The sequence below is a fragment of the Parastagonospora nodorum genome (assembly GCF_000146915.1).
Source record: "Parastagonospora nodorum SN15 chromosome Unknown scaffold_6, whole genome shotgun sequence".
Lineage (NCBI taxonomy): Eukaryota > Fungi > Ascomycota > Dothideomycetes > Pleosporales > Phaeosphaeriaceae > Parastagonospora > Parastagonospora nodorum.
In genome coordinates this window covers 633384-654810 of record NW_001884554.1, presented here as the reverse complement: position 1 = coordinate 654810, position 21427 = coordinate 633384, and the positions used below count along the sequence as shown (strand labels likewise).

At 53.7% G+C, this 21427-nt stretch overlaps 11 protein-coding genes across 11 annotated transcripts in view; 6 read left to right on the top strand and 5 right to left on the bottom strand.

The window, feature by feature from the left end:
- Positions 1-7: 7 nt before the first annotated feature.
- Positions 8-1810, top strand: SNOG_04395 (hypothetical protein; the record flags this gene model as incomplete). Its single annotated transcript, XM_001794762.1, has 1 exon — positions 8-1810. One exon carries the CDS (start codon positions 8-10, stop codon positions 1808-1810), a length of 1803 nt encoding a protein of 600 aa, XP_001794814.1.
- Positions 1811-2033: 223 nt separating this feature from the next.
- SNOG_04394 (hypothetical protein) lies at positions 2034-2785 on the bottom strand (the record flags this gene model as incomplete). The annotated part of the gene is made up of 2 exons (XM_001794761.1): positions 2034-2313; positions 2388-2785. The coding sequence occupies 2 exons, from the start codon at positions 2783-2785 to the stop codon at positions 2034-2036; spliced, it is 678 nt and encodes a 225-aa protein (XP_001794813.1).
- A 1203-nt stretch (positions 2786-3988) lies between these two features.
- SNOG_04393 (hypothetical protein) lies at positions 3989-5333 on the top strand (the record flags this gene model as incomplete). The annotated part of the gene is made up of 6 exons (XM_001794760.1): positions 3989-4046; positions 4114-4331; positions 4381-4418; positions 4467-4629; positions 4685-4900; positions 4954-5333. The coding sequence occupies 6 exons, from the start codon at positions 3989-3991 to the stop codon at positions 5272-5274; spliced, it is 1014 nt and encodes a 337-aa protein (XP_001794812.1). The 3' UTR covers positions 5275-5333.
- A 1446-nt stretch (positions 5334-6779) lies between these two features.
- Positions 6780-7075, top strand: SNOG_04392 (hypothetical protein; the record flags this gene model as incomplete). The annotated part of the gene is made up of 2 exons (XM_001794759.1): positions 6780-6837; positions 6897-7075. The coding sequence occupies 2 exons, from the start codon at positions 6780-6782 to the stop codon at positions 7073-7075; spliced, it is 237 nt and encodes a 78-aa protein (XP_001794811.1).
- Positions 7076-7809: 734 nt separating this feature from the next.
- On the top strand, positions 7810-8700 carry SNOG_04391 (hypothetical protein; the record flags this gene model as incomplete). The annotated part of the gene is made up of 2 exons (XM_001794758.1): positions 7810-8207; positions 8361-8700. 2 exons carry the CDS (start codon positions 7810-7812, stop codon positions 8698-8700), a joined length of 738 nt encoding a protein of 245 aa, XP_001794810.1.
- Positions 8701-9283: 583 nt separating this feature from the next.
- SNOG_04390 (hypothetical protein) lies at positions 9284-10840 on the top strand (the record flags this gene model as incomplete). The annotated part of the gene is made up of 3 exons (XM_001794757.1): positions 9284-9511; positions 9574-9878; positions 9910-10840. The coding sequence occupies 3 exons, from the start codon at positions 9284-9286 to the stop codon at positions 10838-10840; spliced, it is 1464 nt and encodes a 487-aa protein (XP_001794809.1).
- Positions 10841-11188: 348 nt separating this feature from the next.
- On the bottom strand, positions 11189-14386 carry SNOG_04389 (hypothetical protein; the record flags this gene model as incomplete). Its single annotated transcript, XM_001794756.1, has 1 exon — positions 11189-14386. The coding sequence occupies one exon, from the start codon at positions 14384-14386 to the stop codon at positions 11189-11191; it is 3198 nt and encodes a 1065-aa protein (XP_001794808.1).
- A 607-nt stretch (positions 14387-14993) lies between these two features.
- Positions 14994-15428, top strand: SNOG_04388 (hypothetical protein; the record flags this gene model as incomplete). The annotated part of the gene is made up of 3 exons (XM_001794755.1): positions 14994-15100; positions 15151-15242; positions 15295-15428. 3 exons carry the CDS (start codon positions 14994-14996, stop codon positions 15426-15428), a joined length of 333 nt encoding a protein of 110 aa, XP_001794807.1.
- A 48-nt stretch (positions 15429-15476) lies between these two features.
- SNOG_04387 (hypothetical protein) lies at positions 15477-17104 on the bottom strand (the record flags this gene model as incomplete). The annotated part of the gene is made up of 3 exons (XM_001794754.1): positions 15477-16689; positions 16743-16820; positions 16885-17104. The coding sequence occupies 3 exons, from the start codon at positions 17102-17104 to the stop codon at positions 15887-15889; spliced, it is 1101 nt and encodes a 366-aa protein (XP_001794806.1). The 3' UTR covers positions 15477-15886.
- Positions 17105-18470: 1366 nt separating this feature from the next.
- On the bottom strand, positions 18471-20345 carry SNOG_04386 (hypothetical protein; the record flags this gene model as incomplete). Its single annotated transcript, XM_001794753.1, has 4 exons — positions 18471-18735; positions 18789-19028; positions 19080-19723; positions 19775-20345. 4 exons carry the CDS (start codon positions 20343-20345, stop codon positions 18559-18561), a joined length of 1632 nt encoding a protein of 543 aa, XP_001794805.1. The 3' UTR covers positions 18471-18558.
- Positions 20346-21026: 681 nt separating this feature from the next.
- SNOG_04385 (hypothetical protein) overlaps positions 21027-21427 on the bottom strand; it is a 2155-nt gene continuing 1754 nt past the window's right edge. The window contains exon 5 of the mRNA XM_001794752.1: positions 21027-21418. Within this exon, the coding sequence (XP_001794804.1) occupies positions 21272-21418 (147 nt within the window). The 3' untranslated portion in view covers positions 21027-21271. The remainder of the gene's footprint in view (positions 21419-21427) is intronic.

The following is a 21427-nucleotide window of genomic DNA, read 5'->3' as shown; positions in this document are numbered from 1 at the left end:
CGCTAACATGACGGCTGTGGCGCCAGTTTCCAGCCATGATGTCCACCCTCTGCTACGACACCCGCGCCCAATCACAAGGGACTCTGCCAAAGCTCAGCGCATGCTGGGACTGATCGCTGACACGGAAGAGAAATCAAATGGATTACATCGTGCACAGTCTAAGACCACAAAATGGTTAGAACGACCTTTCTACGCTCATCAGGACGTATCAGATATCGAATCTGGAAAAGAGGAGGAAGACTTCGAGAAGAGACCTGGTGCGGCCGTTGACGGCAGAAACGTTGACAAGAAGGACGCGCATCTGTTGGAGCATTGGGCCGACCGACCCACATCTTTTAGCTCCGAGGATGCCGTACGAAATTCACTCAAGCCCAAGACAAAGCTGGATGCCTCGTTCAACAAGCCACGTCCCGGGCCGCTCACAAACTTGCGCCCTGTTTCCTATACTTCGCAACATTTGTTGACGCCTGATTGGACGGCGTCGCCAGCTACCATGCATCCAAACAGCTATCGACGGCCGAATTCACTACAGCCCGCTAGCCCAAGCATGCACAGGAGCAGCTTTTCGTCTAGCAGCAGTAACTCAGACTCAATGCCACAATTTTCGCACCCACAGACATGGCCAGTTCAACAGCCACATCAACAACGGACAGATGGCCAGAGAGGACGACCAGCTTCGTATCAACCGCCCAGCGCAATGTCACGGGACGGCAGTTATTCTCCACTTGGTGGCTCTCACGTGAACGACTCACGCCCTCGTCCAACCTCCTTCGCGACATACCACCATCGCGAACGCAGGAAGAGTAAGATCGCATCATCTAGAGGACTACGTAACAATAGTTACCCCAACTTTTCACGCCCAATCTCAGAGGCGGGTCCAACAGCAGCACCTGAACAGCATGACGCGACCTACAATCGCTTGACTGAGTGTGAAGTTGGTCCTCCCTCGCCGTCTTTCCCAGTTCGTGCAATCCTGGATGGCTTTGATAATGGCAAGAGCAATGACGACAAGAAACCAAAGAAGAGGTGGTCAGCGATTCCAGAGTCGATTAAGAAGTTCACGACGAGTAGACGATCTTCTGGCACCACACAGGATCCACCAACACCAGAGACGACGATGGAGGCTCTCCGTCGAATGAATCTAACAGAAGATAATTTGACGAGATACCAAGGCGAGGTCAAACGCACTTCAGTACCACCATCAAGGGCATCGACTCTTGGTGTGAACCTCCTTCCAACACCGACACACTCACCCCTGGAACTCAAGCACACCATGTTAGACCAAAGTCTGCCACCGCCATTTGCACCTTGGGCAGATGAACCGCTCAGCCCAACAGTGTCTTCCCAAGAGCAGCGCGACAACTCACTGTCACCATCGAAGAAAGGAATTCGATCACGATTGTCAGTTGATAATTTCAAGAGAAGGCGCCCTGAGTCCATGCAGTCACACTCCCGTAAGAGCAGTCTCGGTATGCCATCGCCCACCACCCTCGCCCCGCCACCCCATACACCAACACACGCACCGACGAGCCCCAGGCCTACATCGCGCAGAGGAGCCACACCATCTTTGGAACGAGCTTGCATTATTTGTAAGACTTCTCAGGATCTCTCGGCATTTATCAATCATCAGATATCCGGCAACTGCTGGCACGAGCCTGCAACCTGCATTCAGTGCCTCAAGTCACACATTGAACGGTGCGTCACCGCACAGGGGTGGGATCACTGTAATTGTCCAGAGTGTGGAGAGTTGATAAGCTACGATGACATGGCTGCTTTTGCCGAGGATGGCATTGTGAAGTGGGAGGACTGAGCCGAGCGAGCGAGCGAGAGGCATTGCAGTACGCGCTTGAAGAATAATATCAATAATGTCTACATCACCCACATCTCACAAGCGAAATATGCTCACAAAGTGAAGTAATAGAATTTACAATACGAACTTCGCACGCTACCTAGAGCACACTAGAATGTGTATTACCCACGCCCCGACCGTCGAGAAAAACATCACCCGACAAGTCTCTCAGCACGCATACCCTCTATCCATTGATAACCTGCTTCGCCGCAATCCAAGGCGCATCACGCTCAGGCGCCGCAGTCGTTCCAACGCACTCCGTCAAGAAGTTGTGCCATCCCTCCGTCGTCTCAGCGACAAGGCCGGCGCGGACTTCAGGCGAGCACGTCGCGGTCAAGAACCACGGCGCGCTGCCGAAGCTCTTCTCGTCGTCGTCATTAACCAGGGAGAGAACGGCGTCAGGGCCTTGCGCTTCTGCGGCTCCGACGGCCGTGGCGCCGGCTACGGCGGTGGCGTATTTGGAAATAAAGGGGGGCATACTGGGTTATGTTAGTCTCGTTTCGATGTAGGAGAGTTGGGGGATGGATGGGGGACTTACGCCATCATACGGGTTCCCTGGCCAGGACGTCCGGGCGCGGGGAAGTGGTTGCGGTTGTACTTGAAGTTTCCGCTCTCAAAGAGCATGTATGCGACGAGTGCGGCTTTCTCACCTTTTTCGGTGATCTTGTAGGTGGAGAAGGCTTTGTTGATGGCGGCTGTAGCGCGGGTTGCGTCTGCGCATTCGGCTGCAAAGTCACCGCCGCTACATGATGCTGTGGCCGGTGCAATTTGAATGAGTTTTTCGGCAGTCAGAGTTCCTGGTGGTGGAGGTGTTGGAGCTTTGAGTTGTTGTGCTACGCTGAGGGTGGAAGATCGTGGTTCGTCGCATTCTGGCAAAGGCGCAGAGATGGCACATAGAGCGAGGGCGCTTGCCAGAAGACCTTTTTGGAAGAACATGTTGCGCGTTGGTACGTTGAGGATCGGTTCAACCGATGTGTAAAAGTTTCTCGGAATGAAGTAGTTTGACTGGCGTGTATAGGGATCTCGAAAGTTTGTCTGACTAGAAGGCAAGCGGGGAAGAAACAAGCACAAGCTCTTAAATGGGTATCAAAAAGGGGACAAGAGCAATAAGGTCTCAGACCGGGCTGAGATATTCACCAGGAATGACAAAGAGATTCAATGAACGTGGGTAGCGAGTAAAGTGAATGAGCACTGTGCAAAAATCAAGGGAAGGCACAAGCCTTGAGGTTATATGGCGACGCGCATTGCATTCCATAGTACAATGTTGCGTGGCCCGTCAAGGGGCCGAGCGATCAGCTTGTAGCTTCAGCTGTTGGCTGTTTAGATTGATCGCCTGCCAATCGTGATGAAATGTTTGTCCGTAGCGCTTCACGTGATGACACGCATTGCAGCTGTGAGTGGCTGGATGCCTCAGGGGCGGCTGTTACTCTGCGACATCCACGTTTCGAAACACGCCTTTGTGTTGAACACTTTAAGCTTTTGCCAACGTCCAATCCCATCTGTCAAATCAGATGAGGCTGACAGGGCCGAGATTCGTGGGGTCGGCTTGAGCGCCTCGCCGTTGGCTGCAAGGTGCTGGCCTTGCTCCTGATCCCGCCTACAGGAAGGGAGAGGATAGCCCGGAAACGCAAAACGCGTACCCCGCCTAAGGCCTCCCGCTGCCGTGATATTTGCCTTCTGCTCCCTGTTCAAGCACTCGGCTGAGTATTGGCTGCGTGAAGTCCAGGCCTCCGGCGACAAATCGCGGGACGGGCACCTTCTTTATGCGTTCGACAGAATGCACGAGGTCCTTCACCTCCGTACAGCACTGTCCACCAATTGTCAAATGCATTCATGGAAAACTGCATCACCGTCCGAGAAAAGCCGCTGCGTGTTAATTTGTGTGAAGCTCGCAACGTTGTACTATCTCTCAGAATTGAAGAAAGCGATTTCGAGGTGTGCTATTGTTCAGGCAAAGGCGCCGCGTGGAGGAGCCGCGGGGATAATAGCGGCTTCATGACGTCGATTACAAAACACACAACTGCCCCACCAAATGTGTTCATATAGGCTGCCCCTCATTCTGTAGCCGTCGAACCTGCCATTCAAACCCAATTCATTTGATTTCTCACATCAGAGATACATATTCCAATACCACTCAAAATGCCTGCCGTCGAGACCAAATTTGACCCCAAGGACATGTACGTAGCCTCCGTGGAATGCGGGCAACGCCCGAGCCATCATACTGACTTTTTACACTAGGCAGTTCCGGAGACTCGGTTCTGCAGGCCTCAAAGTTTCCGTTCTCTCTCTAGGAGGATGGTTGACCTACGGTGGAACCCAAAAAGGCTCCATCGTCAAGGACTGCATGCAAGCAGCCTGGGACCATGGCATCAACACATTCGACACTGCTGAAGTGTATGCAGCTGGACAGTGCGAGATCGAAATGGGTCAGGCCCTCAAGGAATTGGCTTGGCCCCGTGATGAGTTCGTGCTCACGACGAAGGTAGGATATGGCAAGACTTGTGACTGCTAGTAGCTGACACAGCAAACAGGTCTTCTTTGGAACGTCTCGCAAGGAGCCTAACACAAGGTAAGTTTGAATGCGCATTGCATCTACATAGTAATTGACATATGGTAGAGGACTATCAAAGAAGCACATAATCGAAGGCTTGAAGAGCTCTCTGGCCAGGCTCCAGACACCATACGTCGACATCGTCTTCGCACATAGGCATGACCCTGATGTTCCAATGAGGGAGATTGTGGAAGCCTTCACTCAAACGATCCACATGAACCTGGCTTACGTGAGTAGCTCTGAAACCTAACAGCAGTTATTATGCTCTAACATTATGTCTTTAGTACTGGGGCACTAGCGAATGGTCTGCGGATCAGATTCAGGAGGCTCATGACATCGCGGAGAAGTACAACCTCATCCCCCCAACCGCTGAGCAACCGCAATACAACGCTTTCCACCGCGAGCGTTTCGAGAAGGAGTACGCGCCCTTGTTCGAGAAGTACCAGTACGGTACGACCATCTGGTCCCCACTGGATTCTGGCATGTTGACTGGCAAATACGTGAGTGGCTAAAGTGACAATTCGTTAGCAACACCACTAATGATAGAACCCAGAACGATGGCATTCCGGAGGGCTCGCGCTTCGCCAACAACTCTGACATGATGAAATCAAAGATCGAGGCTCTGAAGAGCGATGTGGGCCAGAGCAAGATCAAGAAGGTCAAGGAGCTGACCAAGATTGCCGAGTCACTGGGAGGAAACACGACTCAGCTGGCCCTAGCCTGGTGCGCAAAGAACCCCAATGTTTCGACTGTCATCTTGGGTGCAACGAAGCCAGAGCAGATTGTCGACAACTGCGGCGCTATGAAGCTCTTGCCTAAGTTGACAGATGACCTGATGAAGCAGATCGAGGACATCCTCGGCAACAAGCCATAGAGCGTTACATGTGACGCGGGGAATATAGCAGATCATCAAGAATAATACGATCTTATAGTCACTGAATGGCTTTCGCAGTGTATGTTTCATAGTCTATTACGTCTCTCATTTTCGATGTGGCTGCATAAGTCCAGCACCAATTGTGAACTTTGACAAACTGGCATGCTGTCTATTCCAGACGCGAAGCTGAAAAAGGGAGGTGGTTTTCTCACAAACTTTGTTATAGCGTTGAAGCTGTCCATATTTCGAGGTTGAACAGGAGTTGCCTTGAGAAATCCTGAGGAGGTCCCTGCTAGTGTGCTGTGGCTGTCGTGCGGCGCATCGCATTTTGAGGTCTTTAGGTGCGAATGCGACGGTACCTAAGCGTCGTGTAGGTATATGCAGATCTGTGGGCATTGGCGGAACGCCATCCGTACGTCCTCGATCAAAAGACGCAAACAGCAGAGTGGTTTGCGATGTATTTTGGTTCAGTAATCAGCAAGTGACCTAGAACGTGCAACGGAGGCGTCTCCGAATTCTGTCGGACCGTGAGCCTCGTCGTTTCCCCCGCTAGTTTGGCCAGTCATGAGCAAGATCCTCCTACCAGCGCAGACGCCGCAGAGGCAAATCACCTCGTCCATCAGCATCACCTCAGCGGTCGCAAACATATCAAGGTAGCCTTGTTGTGGCTGTTGAGCGACGTTACTTTGTCAAAATCTTCGCTCTGCACCCAGTGTTTCTGCTGTCTGCTTTCAGGCCCCGTTCGCGCGGTGGATTATCGATGGCCGGCGTCCAGCCTCAGCTCTAGACCGCAGAGCCGCAGCAGATCGGTTTGTCAACACCAACGAGGCGACAAGATCAGTCCGGGTCACACTTGCCGAGCCGTCATAGGTTGCTTGTCCGGCTCGTTCCGCGCACCACACGACCTTTGTGCTTCGACGTTTGCCTTATTACCAGGCGATATTCCAAATCGTCTAGTTGGGGCTGTGCTGGGCTCTGATCGATGACCACGTCCCGCTCCGCATTACTCGAAAACCCTATACTGCTTGAATGTTGCTAAATATCGCACTGTAAGTGTAAGAGCTTTTCCTTTAAGCGACCTTTCTGCCGCATCCCGTTCTCTCTGTCGTGGTACTCTTCGACCCCGGATCTGCGACACGAACAGCACCATCTCGCGTCTCAATCGCCCTCGCCCATTGCGCTTCCCACCAGCTCTTTGCTGTAGCCACGCAAATCGACAGAAGAGCTCGTTCATGTGTAGCTAGTTCAGATATCTATACCATTGAGCTATCGCTGCGCGTGTCGGCGCAATCGTCCAGCTCGCAGCTACCAAGTCTTGGACCGTTGTTCGTGGGATCCTCAGCGGATCAGTACGTTTCGGATGTGCACAGGGGTCTTCGGGTGTCCACTGACATGTGCAAAGTCTAGTAGAAACCTCAGACCAACAGCTTTCCACGACCAGAGCGTCCGTGAGGACCGTTGTTTAGTCCTCGGGTGTGTTCGTTGATCAATGCAACGTGCATAGCATGGCTACTATCAAGTCAGATCCATCTGAAATGGATGAGAATTACCAAAATGGCAATGGTAAGTTCGCGCTATCCTCTTGGCCTCTTTCTTTCGCTTTAATTGCTCCATGTTTGAAGTCGAGTTCGTTTTGTCTTTGCGTTGTAACACATTCACCGGCTTGGCATATGCCTCGTTCCAGTCCCTCATTGGCTCCGCCACAATGCTTTTCTCCGCACCGTTGCTTTCCTTAGGACATTACCTTGCTGTGGGCGCGAAACAGGTCTTGTCGAGGCAAGATCTGTTCATGGCGGCATGATTTTCTCTCACGTGCACCACGGGGCTTTTGCCTGCCGGCCGTTGGCGGCGACGCATGAACGTCAAGGGCAATAGGAACATATGCCAGTCTCGATCTTTGCGCCGTCGTCGATGGACTACATATACCTTGCAGTGCTACCGGTCTTTCTTCGTCAAAACTCCATCTAATCACGCTACTGTAATTTCTCATATCGTCTAATTTCTTTATCTTTTTTTTATCTCTTTATCTCACTACTATCGTACTTTACATAATGTCCCATAATCGTTATATGTCTTGGTCAGAGGGGCTAACCATGGGGCCCGTTTACCCTCCACCCGGCGCTGGCGCCGACTACCCGTCTCCTGCAGCATCTCGGCGGGCATCCGAGTGCTTTTCCGATATGACCCATAGCAGGAGGGGTAGTCTGGCAGGCTTTGCGTCGGAGATGGAGAGTACTGGGCAGTGGCAATCAATAGGAAGTGAATCCAAGAGTCCACTTGCGCAATTCGGCTTCTTCAAGGGCTTGACCGAGAAGAAGACGACACGAGGTTTGCGCTTCCAACGAATTTATAGAAGCAGTATCTTATTTGAGCGCAGATGGTCAACCAGCGAAGAGGAGAGGTCCTAAACCTGACAGCAAACCGGCTCTGACCAGACGACAAGAGCTCAATCGTCAAGCGCAGAGGTGAGACACTTGTCTCTGACATCACAACACGCACTGACTCTATTGAAGGACCCACCGAGAAAGGAAGGAGATGTACATCAAAGCACTCGAGCAAGAGGTTCTCCGCCTGAAGGAGACATTTGCATCTACGACACGGGAACGCGATGCTTTCGCAGAAGAGAATCGAAGATTGAAGGAACTCTTGATGGCCCACGGCATCGCATTCGACTTAGCAAACCCTCCTAACAACGGCATGCCACATGTGAGCAGTTCTACGTACGGGAGCTCCAACGGCAGCGTATCTGGCTACGGCGCCGGATCTGCCTCAACAGGCTACACGTCTCCACCAAGCTTCCAGCACAGAGGCTCAATCTCGCACGACAGCATGGGCCAACCACCCATGGCGCTTCAACAGCAACAAGTCCATCAATCTGGTCCGCAACAAAATGGCCTGGACTACGACCAGATTGGGATTGACTTCGTCTTAACGTACGACCGAACGCCCTATCTTTCTCCTCCACCCCAGCAATAATTCTTCTATTCGCTTCTTCCATAGCCTCTTATTCTCTCCTCTTTTTGAGCCTCCCGTACGTTTGTCGTTTCTTTGCCTCCAAGACATTGTGCTGACCACTGCGTCCACAGTCTCGAGCGCCCCTGCATGGATCACATGCAATTCCTCATGGTACGCGCGCACGACGCCGAGGAAACAATCAGTGGACACGCTTTGATGGCTACGGCGCCACCGGATTCGCACATTGCGCAGTGCCCGGAAGAAAAGTACCCGCATCAGATGCCGGATATCACAATGCCAGACTTGATGAAGCTGCTGGATCTCAGCAATCGTCTGCCTCTTGACGGGGAGATTACGCCGATTATGGCCTGGGCGAAAATAATTCAGGATGCCAACTTCCAGGATTTGACCAAGGACGAGATCGAGGTCATCAAGACGGAGCTGCTTGCCAAAGTCCGTTGTTACGGGTAAGTCGCACCAATCCGTTCTAGTTGCACAACTGACATTGGACTTAGCTTTGGTGCCGTCCTCGAAGAATTTGAGGTCAGCGACGCATTGATGACGGTTCTCGCGGGCAAGTACTCGAATGGCAATCCGACACCTACGGCATAATACATGGTCCCAGCCAGGACGAAACGTGGGCGCATACTGGTTTACATGACTTTACGCTACAATGATCTTTAAATGTTTTGTGTAATACATAATTTCGCTCGCTCCATATCAATAACGAAAATACACACAGTACACATGTTAATGTCTGTCTTATGCGATGCTCCTTATTTGTACTTGGTTGTGCTCCTCGGCTCCTGCCGAACAGGGGTCATAGCTCCACCACCCCGCATAGCTCACGCAGGGTTCCGTGTGGCGGCACTACAGCCATCTTGAAGCATTCCCGTCTGGAACAGTCTCACGAGCGTCACATCGCATATGACGCTTTTCAATCCGCCCGCTTGCCCCTTCAGCGTCATCACATAGCAACGCGGCCGTCGTTCACAGAGCCAGGCCACCTCAATACCACCACCAACTTCTAGGCAGCCCCACTATCACAGCAACCATGGCAGAGCTCAAAGTCTGGGACACAGATCCAGCCATTTACCTGTTCACGTCGTTGACGGCCGGGTCGACACACATCATCACAGCTACTTCGCGTATGGAGACAATACTGAAGGCGAATAAGATTCCATTCAAGGGCGTCGACACGGCAACCAACGACTCTGCAAAGGCCTTGTTCCAGCGGAGAGCAAGCGGGAAGAAGCTGCCTTTCCTCGTTAAAGAGGGCTATGTGCTTGGAGTGTGTATTCCCTGAGACGCTGTATCGAGAAGAAAGAGCTAAGAACCAGACAGGGCATCGAAGAAGTCGAGGAATGGAACGAGTACGATGAGCTTCGCGAAGCACTCGGCATCACCTCCACGTTTACCGCCCTCAACGCAAAACCCTACCCCGCCGCAGCTCCGTCCTCTACGACCGCGACGTCCTCGACGACTGTGACGGCGAAGAAGGAGAATGTCGTCAAGCCCAACCCCGAGCAGAACCTGGCTATCCGCCAGCTGGGCGCGGAAGCTGCAAAGGCAGCGGCGGCGAAGAAGCAGGCGCCAGCGAAAATCTCGACTACGAACCCTCTCCTGACTCAGAAGACCAATACACCCACGTCTGCAACACCCAAGAAGAGTCCTGTGAAGGCAGACGCAAGTATACTATCTCCACGCTCGATACCTCTGCCAAGGACGCCAGGCATCGCGTCTGGCAGCAAATCTCCCGCTTTGGCTATGCCCTAAGAAGGAAGCGGAGAAATCAGCCGTGGAGTCCAAAGAGGTCACAGAAACTGCAACAAAGGCCGAACCTACACCCGAGACAAAAGAAGAGGCAGAGAGCAGCGAGGAGGAAGACAGCGAAGAAGACGAGGAGGAAGAGGAGAGCAGCGAAGAAGAAGAGGACGACGAGGAAGCAGCAGAAAGTGCAGAAGACAAGGACACAGACACAAAAGCAGACAAACCAGTCAAAACACAAGACCAAGACCCCAAAGACGCCAGCAAAGCAGGCGAGAGCGTCAAGGAAGGCGACGAAGCAGAAAGCAGCGAGGAAGACGGTTCCGACGACGACGAAGCAGAAGAAAAAGAAGAAGAGAGCACCGAAGAACCCGCGGCCGACCCCAACGCCGCACCGGAAACAACCACCACAACCACCGCCCCCAAATCCACAGACAAATCCAAGACCACCACCACGTCCAAGTCCAAAACATCAGATAAAGACAAAAAACCCACCTCCGCCGCGACCGCGCGCAAAAATGCAGCCGAAAAGAAAGCCGCAGCTGAGAAGAAGAAACTCGCGGAGAAGAAGAAGGCGATTGAGGAGAAGAAGGCGGCGGAGAAGAAGAGGCTGGCGGACAGGAAGAAGGCAGCGGAGAAGAAGAAGGTTGTTGGGAGCGCGGCGGAGAAGGATAAGAAGAAGGTCGTTGGAGGCGCGGTGGAGAAGAAGAAGGCGGTGGGGACGGCGGCGAAGAAGACGGAGGTGAAGGGAAAGGCGGGTGCGGGGAAGGAGAAGGAGAAGGAGAAGACGCAGGATCAGGCAGCGGGGGATGCGAAGAAGGCGGGGGAGAGTGTTGAAGATTGAATGTGTGTGGGTGGGAGATAGAGACGTGCATGGAAGGAGTTTTTAGATAGGGTTGAGCTTGTGTTGCATGTTTGATTGATTTAATAGCATATCTCACTTCGCCCAACGTGTGAGCTTCACCTATGCAATCACAAGTAAGAGCGGGTTGGGTGTATGTATGTATGATATTGCGATCCAGCGAAAGCCGCTCTTTCTTTCTTTGCTTATCCAAAAAATGGCGAAGGTAAAATCATCCATCTCTAGACGTCAACGCCAACGCTATGCTTTGTACTCAAAAAAAGCCGTACGCAAAACCCGTCTGCATGTAATTCAAAAGCTCAAATCCGTCCCCTGTGTTTCTCGCCTCTCCTACTCCGCGATGTTCACCCCAGCCTTCTTCAACCCATCCTTGAAAAGGTCCTTCACATCCTCCTTCCCCCCCTCTTCTTTCTTCTCCTCCTTCCCCTCGAGCTGCTTAAGCATCATCATCTCGACCGCCTCAATCCCGGCCTCTTCCGCCTTGCTCAGCGTCTCCCCCTTCTTCTTCCCCCCCTTGCCCTCCTCCTCCTCGCCCTGCACCATCTTGTCCAGTTCCAACTTACTCACGCCGAGCGCATAAATCTGCTCCTCGACGGTGCCCCTCGTAACCAGCCGAACGACCTCGACCTCCCTCGTCTGCCCGACGCGATGCGCGCGATTCTCCGCTTGGACATCATCTTGAGGATTGAACGACGAGTCAAAGATGACGACCTTGTTCGCGCACGCGAGGTTGATCCCCGCGCCGCCGGATTTCGTGCTGATCATGAAGACGCCGATGGATTCGTCGGCGTAGAAGGCGTCCATGAGGGACTGGCGCTCTGCAATCGGCGTGCTGCCGTCCATGCGCATGAAGTCGATGGCGTGCTCGTCAAACACCCAGCTCAGAATATCCATGACGGATGTAAACTGCGAGAAGACGAGGGCGCGGTCGCCGTTGGCTTTGTATTGCTTGAGTAAGGCGAAGAGAGCGGTGACTTTGCCCGAGTCCATCCATTCGTGGTTCTGGAGCTCGAATTTCTTGAGCGTTTTGGGCCATTTGAGGGCGAGTTGGTGGCATTGGTAGTCTTGGTAGAGTTGCAGTTCTTCGAAGATGGTGGCCGGGTCGCTCGCGGCGAAGTATTCTTCTTTGATGCAGGCTTTGGAGATCTTGCGGATCTTATCGTCGGTGTAGCGGTGGCGGAAGAGGAGAGGGTGGATGGCGGCCTGTCGTAGCTTCATCATAACATTGGCATGGTCCTTGACGGGAAGGCCTGCAGCGCGGTCTCGCAAGATGCGCGCATGCTTCTCAGTCTGCTGGGTGTACAACTCAGTCTGTGTCTTGGTAAGATCACAGTACTCTACGCGCGACGTCTTCTTCGGCAAATGCTTCAGAACCTGAGCCTTCTTTCGTCGGAGAATGAAGGGCGTCAACATTGTCCGAGCACGCTGGATACGCTGCGCAGACAACAGAGTGCTATGCGAGTCCGTCTCTACAACCTTGGCCTTGTGCTTGAACAGGATCTCGAGCATGTCAGGAACATCGCTGTCCTTACCGTAGAACACCTCAGGCATAAGGAATCCTAAGATGGACATCAACTCCTGCAAACTGTTCTGCAGAGGCGTACCAGTCAAGAGAATACGAATGTCAGTGTCAATCTTCATCAAGCTCTTGTACCGCGTCGTCTGCGCGTTCTTCAAGACATGGCCTTCGTCGTAGATGCAAATCTTTGGCTTACACTTGCGCAAGAAGTGATTATCCGGGTTGCGGAAGGTCAAGTCGTATGTGGTGATGATGACATCGCACTCGCCCTGGCGGATATTCTCGAGAATCGTCTCCTGGTACTCGAAGCGCTGTGCCTGCGGTCCATAGTACGGCGTGAAGTTGATCGTCTCAGAGAAACGCTGGAACTCTCGACACCAATTTTCAAGTGTTGAGCCAGGCACAACGATTAAAGTCGGCTTGCCACCTGGGCTCGTTTGCTTCAGATGCGAGAGGAAGGCGATAACTTGACATGTCTTTCCGAGACCCATGTCGTCTGCGAGAATGCCAGAAATCTTGTTCTCCCAGAGCATGTTGAGCCAGTTCAGACCCACCACTTGGTAGTCCTTGAGCTCGATGCCCTCGTTCATGATCGATGGCTGCTTCAGAAGCTTCCCACGACCAGGCTTGCGAACTTCGCTCGCTCCAGCATCGCTATGAGGAGTATGGTATCCAGAGTCGCGACTCGAGCTAGCATCGCTGTTGTCGTCCAGGCTCGTCACTTCAACACCTTCTTCAGTAGAAGCTCCAAAGATGTTGATGCCCCACTTCGCCATGCCCGCAACCATAGGCTTTCCAAGGTTCTCACACTTCTTCACGACCGAATCAATAGTCGAGTAGGCATCCCACATGTTCTCAGCGGCGTCGACGAGTCGTTGGCCAAAGGTGATGCGAGGCTTCCGGGCTTTCTTCTTGGTCTTCTCTTGTGACTGGTTCAAGTCCACATGTAGCTTGCGGACCGCATCAAGTGACTTGAACGGCCGGTGCTGGAAAAGCTCCCGGATCTCCTCCTCTTTGTGGCCCGACAGATCGACCATTTCCGCAATAGACGAGTCGTTGAAGAATCCCAAAAGTGACGCCTCAGAGAAAGCGTGCTCCACAACGTCCGATCCATGCGCCGAATCATCGTCCGAGATCTCAACAATGCCTTCGTTCAGATCCTCATCCGATTCTATAACTTGCGGTCGCTTCTGCACTTGCGGCTTTGGTCGTACGGGCGATACTTCAGGCGAAGGCGAGCGATTCTTGCGGCCTCGAATGAGTCGTCGTTTTTGCTTCGGCTGCTCAACCTCCGGGCTGGCCGCAGCTGGAACGACCTGAGAAGGCGGCAACTTGCTATACTTGTCGAGAAGATTCTTAACCGGCTGCTTCAGCGTGCGCTGCGCAGTATTCTTCTTCGCCGCGCCGCCCTGCACACCACCCCACTGCGGCGACTTGAGCAGCTCATCCTCGGAATCCTCGGCTGCGAGATAATCACACGTATCGTTCCAGTGGCCCTTCATCTTCATCAAGGCGTCGAACCGCTTCTTAACGCTCAGATTGGGATATATCGCCACCAGCCTTACAACCTTCTTCCTGAATTCCGGATCCGCAATATCCTCCAGGGTCATCTCCTCGTCCTGCGTCAAATCGACGGGCATCGCCCTCGAAGGCCCACCCTGAGGCGCGCCCACCTTCTGCTTCTTCGCGACAGGCGATGCCGCCAATCCAGCCGATGGGCGTTTCCGCTGATTTGTGCCCGCGCCTGCAGTAGCATTATACGCGTATCCCGAGAGGTCAAAGCTCTTCTTCTGCGGCGTCTCCTCGACTCTCGACGTCGAGCTCCTCTCGACCTTGCTCAGCGGCACATTACTCCTGTATTCCGAGTCGCTCTCAAAAGGGTCGCGCTCGACAGGGGGGTCGTCCGACGTCAGATCGACAACCGGTTTGCGCACTGCTTGTGGCGGGAAGAAAGCCGTGCCCGGGGGCGCCATCGTATTGCGCTGCGCCTGAGAATGCGATTGCGACATAGCGGGTGGTGACGAAAACCGCTCTGCGCCAGGCGACGAGCGCGGGACTTGTAATTGCGACGCGGGCGGCTGGTATCGCTGGTTTGCGCGCGGCGTGAGCGGGAGCGTAGGCTGCGTAGAATCCGCGGGGGCAGCGAAGAAAGGCGAGCGCGTCGTGCCAATAGGCTGTGTAGGCTGCGTGACGTACTCGGCACTATTCGATCGAGCGCGTGGCGGTGAAGACGAGACTATAGGATCGTCACGGTACATTGCCTGCGTAGGTATGTGAATGTGAATGTGAAATGCTGCGCGTCTCCCCAATGTCCAGTGCGGTGCGGCGAGTTGATATAGCAAAAGTCCCAGTCTCAACGAAACCCGAACAACGAGAAAACCCGACAAACAAGCACCGGTCGACGTAGACAAAGGCCAGCGCACGGTCGGCGCGGTGGAATAAAGGGAAGAAAGGGAAGACCTGTGGCGGGGATCACCAAAAAAGTGGTCTACCGACGACGCGCCTTCGCGTTGGTGAGGTGGTCGGTGCGGAGCCCATTACGACTACTTTGGGTAGAAGTGCATGTCGCGCTCAAGCTTTCACACGACCGACGAACATCAACCACATACATACGAAATGACGACGAGACGGATAATCGGGCAGGATGGGGAGGAGAAGACGTATCTCGATGTCGACCCCAGAGGTCCCCCTGGGCCGTCGAATATCTCGCCTGCGGTGCCCGCGTGAGCTGCTCGCTGTACGTCGCATCACTTTATGCTGATGTATCATGTAGCTCCGTTATTTGGAAGCTCATGAGCTTTACGTTCGCCATGATTACGCTGCCTATTGGCACGTACTTCTTCACTGTCAACTATGTTTTCGGAGGTATGTTGCACGGTATGCTGCATTGGCAGAGTTACGATTGACATCTTTCCAGGCAATGCAACGTATGCAGGTGCACTGGCAGCAATCATGGCAAACGTAGTCTTGATTGCCTACGTGATTATGGCGTTCAAAGACGACCAGGCAGAGCAGGCAGAAGACGCAAGAGAGGCGAAGAAAGAATTGTAGCATCATGACTTTCCCATTCACAAAAAACTTCATAGAGCGAGTCAAAAATGACGAGATAAAAATGCCGGTCGCACATTAAGATTACTACAACCACTGCTCTCCCCAAAGAGACGCTTCTGTAGCACATCAAAACCAGCTCCGCTTCCTAAGGAGTGACAATTCCCAGTCTGATATCTAACGGAAATCTCAATGCAAAAAAAGAGAACCCCCACAAACTCCATAGCGATGTCTGTCCAGTCTCAGATGGATAAGAATGACTTATCGCGAAGCCCAAGAGGATATCTCAATCATTTCGTCATGACCCAATCCATATGGGCGCAGCCATCCATATTTCCCCCCAAGACCAGCTTTCGAGGATGTAAATCTCAGAGTCGACTTGACTACAAGATCTGTACCCTCATATGCTTCTTCCATATTATACCGTTTGCTGCGTCGGGAGAGTCCCAGCTAAAGGATATCTAGTCCTTGCTGAACCGCCTCTTGAACCAGCTCCTCCTCTTGTCATCGCCACCGTTCTTCGACAGCACGTTTGGGCTACCGCTGTTGGGAGGCGGCGAACTGCTGGTCAACTTGATCGGCGCAGGTTGTGCGACGTGTTTCGGAGGTGGGGGAGGCCCGTTGTTGGTCTGAGGTGGGTACTGGCCACCGTTCGGCACTTGCCCGTACGTGTCCATCTGCGGTGCCTGGCCAAAGCCATTGAATCCGTACTGCTCACCGACGTTCTGGTTCGGCAGAGGCTGCGGGCGGTTTACAGGTCCGCCGCGCTCAAACGAAGAATTGTCGCTGCTGGGCTCATTGGAGTACGGCCCGTCGCTGTGGCTTCCGTTCGAGCCGTTCGTGTTGACAGTGTCGCGCGATTGTTGTAGTCCGTGCATGGGGTATACACCGTTGCCGTTGATGTTGGCGCTGTTGTTGTATTGGCTCTGCCTGTTGTTCCACCCAGGGTCCGACTGCATGCGGTTGCCATAGCGCATGCGCTGCGAGTGTCCACCAACAGGACCACCCATGCCGCTGCCTTGGTCGTAGCTATCACGGCCCTGGTTGCCGTAGTAGCTCGCGCGCGAGTAGCGGGCCTGGTCGGGTCCGCCGCCGTAGTAGCTGCTCCGCCTGCTGTTGTAGCCGCTCATCACCTCGGACTGGTCGCCGCGCACCGTCTGCGCCCGGCGGCGGTACTCGCCATCGATGGCTGCTTCGAAAGACTTGATGGTGTCGAGCGGACGCTCCCATCGCGAGCGTGTGGGGTTGGAAAGATCGGGGTCAACTGTACGTGGTCAGATCTCCGTGTAACACCGTGGCGTGCTAGGAACGACATACCAATCTCATTGCCTTGTGTGTCTTTGTGTTGGAACGAGCGTAGGGACTGAAGAGTCGGCTTCTCGAGCGCAGCAGCGACTACGGGCGTGTTAGCAGTGGATCTCAACCGCGATCGGCGCAGTAGGGCAGAGCGACGACGTACTGGGCTGGGCTTCATTCATGGCTTGGTTGGGGTTCGCTTTGGTGCTGGGGTCGTAGTGCGTCCGTCGTTTCTCGCTGTCGCTGACTTTGCGTTCGTGTTTGCTCTGCTTGCTCTTTGTAGGAGACAACTCGTTGCTGCGGTCGCTGCGGAAGCTGAAGTGCGTTCCAGCGCGCGGGCGCTGCTGGCCCTGCTGCACGGGCTGATTTGTTGCCGCCGACATGTTCCCAGTTTTCTTGTCTAGGGCTTCAACGAGAGCTACGGCTGCAACGAGGCTGGTGGGCGGGTATTGCGGAGCAGAGGTAGGGGCTGTCTGCGCTGCGGTGGATCAGAGTGTGGAACGAACTGCGCGGTGGTCCCGGCGTAGCGTGCGAGTAGGCGGGTAGCGAGATTAAAGATAAGGTGAGACAGCTATGAGCGCTTGTGTCGCGGATGTTGGGATGTGAAGAAGAATGCAGAGAATTGTGCAAGCGGTGTGAACTGGGCAGGAGCGAGCGTCAAAGGTCAAGAGGGGAAGAAACGGCGTGTGGAGTAAGCGGAGGTGTACGCGCGGTGCTTCAAAGGCTGGCTGTTGTTGAGCCAGTGTATTCACTACTGGGACTCGTCATCGCCCGGCGTGGGCATGGAGTAGACGCCGATCCAATGAGCTCACTAGCCGCAACATCCAGCCCTTTGAAACACCACACGCCTGGCGCAGTCACACTTTCACGCGATACACCGTGAGATAATTCCGGGCCCGTCGCATCAATTGCACTCGCCTTGACAGCAACTATCAACCACGTCTGTTCTGTCAATCGCATGCGCATGTGCATGCATCCATCGCCACCGGTGACCGGCAGCGTCAATAAATAGTATCGATGACCGAAAGCAGCCAAGCAGATAATACGCTACCACATCCCGCCCATTATTATTATCGATGTTGCCAGCCACCACGCCACACACACATGGCCTGGCCTTGCCTCCTCCGCCATGCGCTGGCACACAATTGACTTCGCACCGCAGTCGTAGTAAAACACCGACTTCTGCTCGGCGCATCGACAAAAAAAATTCCCGCCAGATCATGCATTCCTCCCGTACTCCCCGACCGAATGCGCTTTGCCCAATGCGCCACGCACAAAGCATCACAGAAACTCTACGCGTGCCCAGCACATCGGGATGCATGTTGCGCTGGCTGGGAATAGAAAATCCCCATGCCACGCACCCAAAAAAAAAGGTGGAGCCGCGGCACATCATGACGCCCTCGCCAAGCTTGGCGTTTCAGGCATACCCGCCGAAACGGTGTTCCGCAACTCGTGGCTGTAGCCCTGCTGTGTAGCATTGCTTGTAAGATAAGCGGAACTGCACGAGAAGAAGTTCTCTCGTGCTGTGTTCGCATTCCTCATGCCGCGTGCACTTGGCTGCGAATACGCCTTGCAGCTGACATTAGGACCGACACGAGGCTGGGCGCTGACAATGACCGGAGGACTTGTGTGAGAACCAACTGCAGGCCCCACGGTGAGACGCAGATGCCATGTTGATCAAAATCACTTTTGACGCGTAAAGAAATGACGTCCACGTCTCACGTCTGATGAGGATGTACACGCCTGATTCAGAATGTTTGCTGTTGGAAAATTGACTTCTGAAATATTCAATCATGCATTCTGATTAATGCTGATAGAACCCATATCACACTCCTGTCTAGCTATGTGTAGGCATATTCACAGACGCCTTGGTCGCAATAGCATCTTCGCTTCTCCACAGACTCGTCACAGTCTTCTGCTGTGTGTAGAACTGCAGACCAGGCTTGCCATAGAATGTGTTGGCACCGCCGCCCGCAATCGACTTCTTGTTGCCAGTGAAGGAGAACATGGGGAGCTGTGATGGCCAGTTAGTCGTTGTTCATGTCAAATAAAGGATGTGTGACTTACGGGTACTGGAATGGGCACATTGATACCAACCTGACCGGCCTCAATCTCGTGCTGGAAGCGGCCGGCAGTGGCACCTGAGCGCGTGAAGATGGCAGTGCCATTGCCGTACTCGTTGGCGTTGATCATGTCAATGGCCTCATCGATAGTCTCGACGTTCAAACAGACAAGGACAGGGCCGAAGATCTCCTCGGTGTAGCACTTCATGTGAGGCTTGACGTTGGCGATGATGGTAGGTCCGATCTAAGCATACTGTAAGCAGACGTCGTAATTGATATTTGGTAAAGAACGTACCCAGTTGCCGTTGGCATACTTCTCCGACGGCGGCTTCTGACCACGCCCATCAAGAAGAATCGTAGCACCCTCCTCCTCAGCACTGGCAATGAGCTCCTCGATCCTCTTCTTGGATTCAGGGCTGATGACTGGACCAAGGTCCGCACCCTCCTCAAAACCACCGTTGATCTGGAGGTCCTTTGCGCGCTCAGCAATCTCAGGAACCCAATCCTTGGTCTCGCCAATCATAACAAGAGTGCTCAGAGCCATGCATCGCTGGCCAGCCGCACCAAAAGCAGCGCCAGCAATAGCGTTCAGGGCATGGTTCTTATTACAGTCCGGCAAGACAGCAGCGTGGTTCTTCGCGCCCAAGTTAGCCTGCACACGCTTGCCATTGGCAGACGCGCGCGAGTAGATGTACTCTCCAGCCTTGTTGCTACCAACAAAGCTGATAGCCTTGATCCGGGGCTCGTCAAGAATAAAGTCGACAGTCTTCGCGGACCCGTGGATGATGTTGATGACACCGGGAGGGAAGCCGGCCTTCTCAGCAAGCTCAGCGAGAATCATGCAAGCACCTGGGTCGCGTTCGGACGGCTTGATGATGCATGTGTTGCCAGTCACGGTAGCGATTGGGATGGTCCATAGGGGAATCATTGCGGGGAAGTCTGGGGTAGCTCGTTAGCGCGGTTCACACTCATGTGGTGGAGAGAACTCACTGAACGGGCAGATGGCAGCAACGACGCCCAATGGCTCGCGGTAGCTGCGAGTCTCCATGTCCTTTGCAACCTCGAGCACCTCGCCAGTCATCTGAGTTGTGATTCCGCATGCAGTCTCGGCAACTTGGAGACCACGCAGAACATCGCCCCTCGCGTCTCCAAAAGTCTTACCCTGCTCGAGCGTGATGCTGGCAGCCAGTCTGTCCCAGTTCTCGCGGATCAAATGTGTGTACTTGAACATGATCTGCTGCCTGTGCAACAAACTAGTCTCTTTCCAAGGTTTGAATGCCTTCTGCGCGCTGTCCACCGCGGCCTTGAGCTCCTCGTCGGTGCTCTGCGGCACCCTTGTCACCAAGTTGTTGGTCGCCGGATCGTTGAGGCTGATCCATTGCGTAGCTTTCGAGGCAACGAATTTGTTGTCAACAAAGTTTTTCGTGTCTTCGGGTGACTGTATCGGCTCGTGGTTCATAGGATACGACTCGGCGACCGCAGACGCGGCAGGCTTCAGATGCTGAGCAGTGGCGTGTAACCGCCGCGCTGCAACTTTGCTCGTGCTGGCTGGCGACGACATTCTGAGGCAGAAAGGAGCTGCGCGAGGGAGAGGAGAGCGGGCGGCCAGTGTCGGAAGACGTGTAATCGCTCGACGGGAAGCCATATTGGCGCAGGGCAAGTGCCGAGGAGAAGATGTGGGGAGAGGAGCAACAGCTGCGGTGAGCGAGCAGCAAGAGGTTTATTCAGAAATTATGCGAATGAAGAAGGATAATTAGCCACGTAAAGACAGATTGAAGCTCCCGGCTGATCAGGGAAACTGTTCCCGGATTCCCTTGTTTCGACTGGCCGAAGCTCGAAGATGGGGCCCCGCCGTTGATATGCGGATATCCGAGGCTGAAGGGGATGCTTATCCCGCATTTCGATACCATGCGTTTGCGGCGTTTACGGCGTTTACAAGTGCATCTATTGCCCAACGGCTCTTTCTCATGAGCATTCGAGCGTAATGCTATGATAAGTCGTGTTAATTGGATCCGAGTCTTCTGTCCACCTCTCTATACTTTGAACATAGCATCTGAGATAAAAACACACCGAGAACGCTTGTAGACATATTTCTGCTCATCCGGGTTTAAAGGCTTTCCCAACGAGATCATGGTGAGCAAATCATATTAGGAACAGTTGAAACGGAAGATATCGAATTACTCGGGCCTGAACCCAAGTTCATTGCATTTCTCATCCTGCAAAAACAATGACTATGATACACTTGTAGCGCCGTCCTCTTAGGCCGATATGTAGCTCAAGTCAAAAATCCAAAAATGTGGAAACTGGGATCATCCAAGACCAAGCCCGTCTGGAGCCCTTTTTTAATCCTTCGCCAACGGTCTACTCTAACGCGTAACGTGCCTTGTCAGACCTATGAGGCGTTGGAGCGTGTAGTGCGCTTGTTGACCTCAGCCTGTGCCTTCTCAGCTCCAGTGGCGACAGCCGCAGGCGGCCTTGTCCTTCGCGTCAACAGCAGCGCCCTTGCCCAATCCTAGCCTGAGCCTTGACTTGCTCTATGGAGGGAGCAGCACCAGAGCCGAGAACAAGGGAGGCAAGAAGAGCGAAGATGGTCACAGCGATGACGCCAAGACCACCAGCAACCTCGGGAACGAACTTGATCGG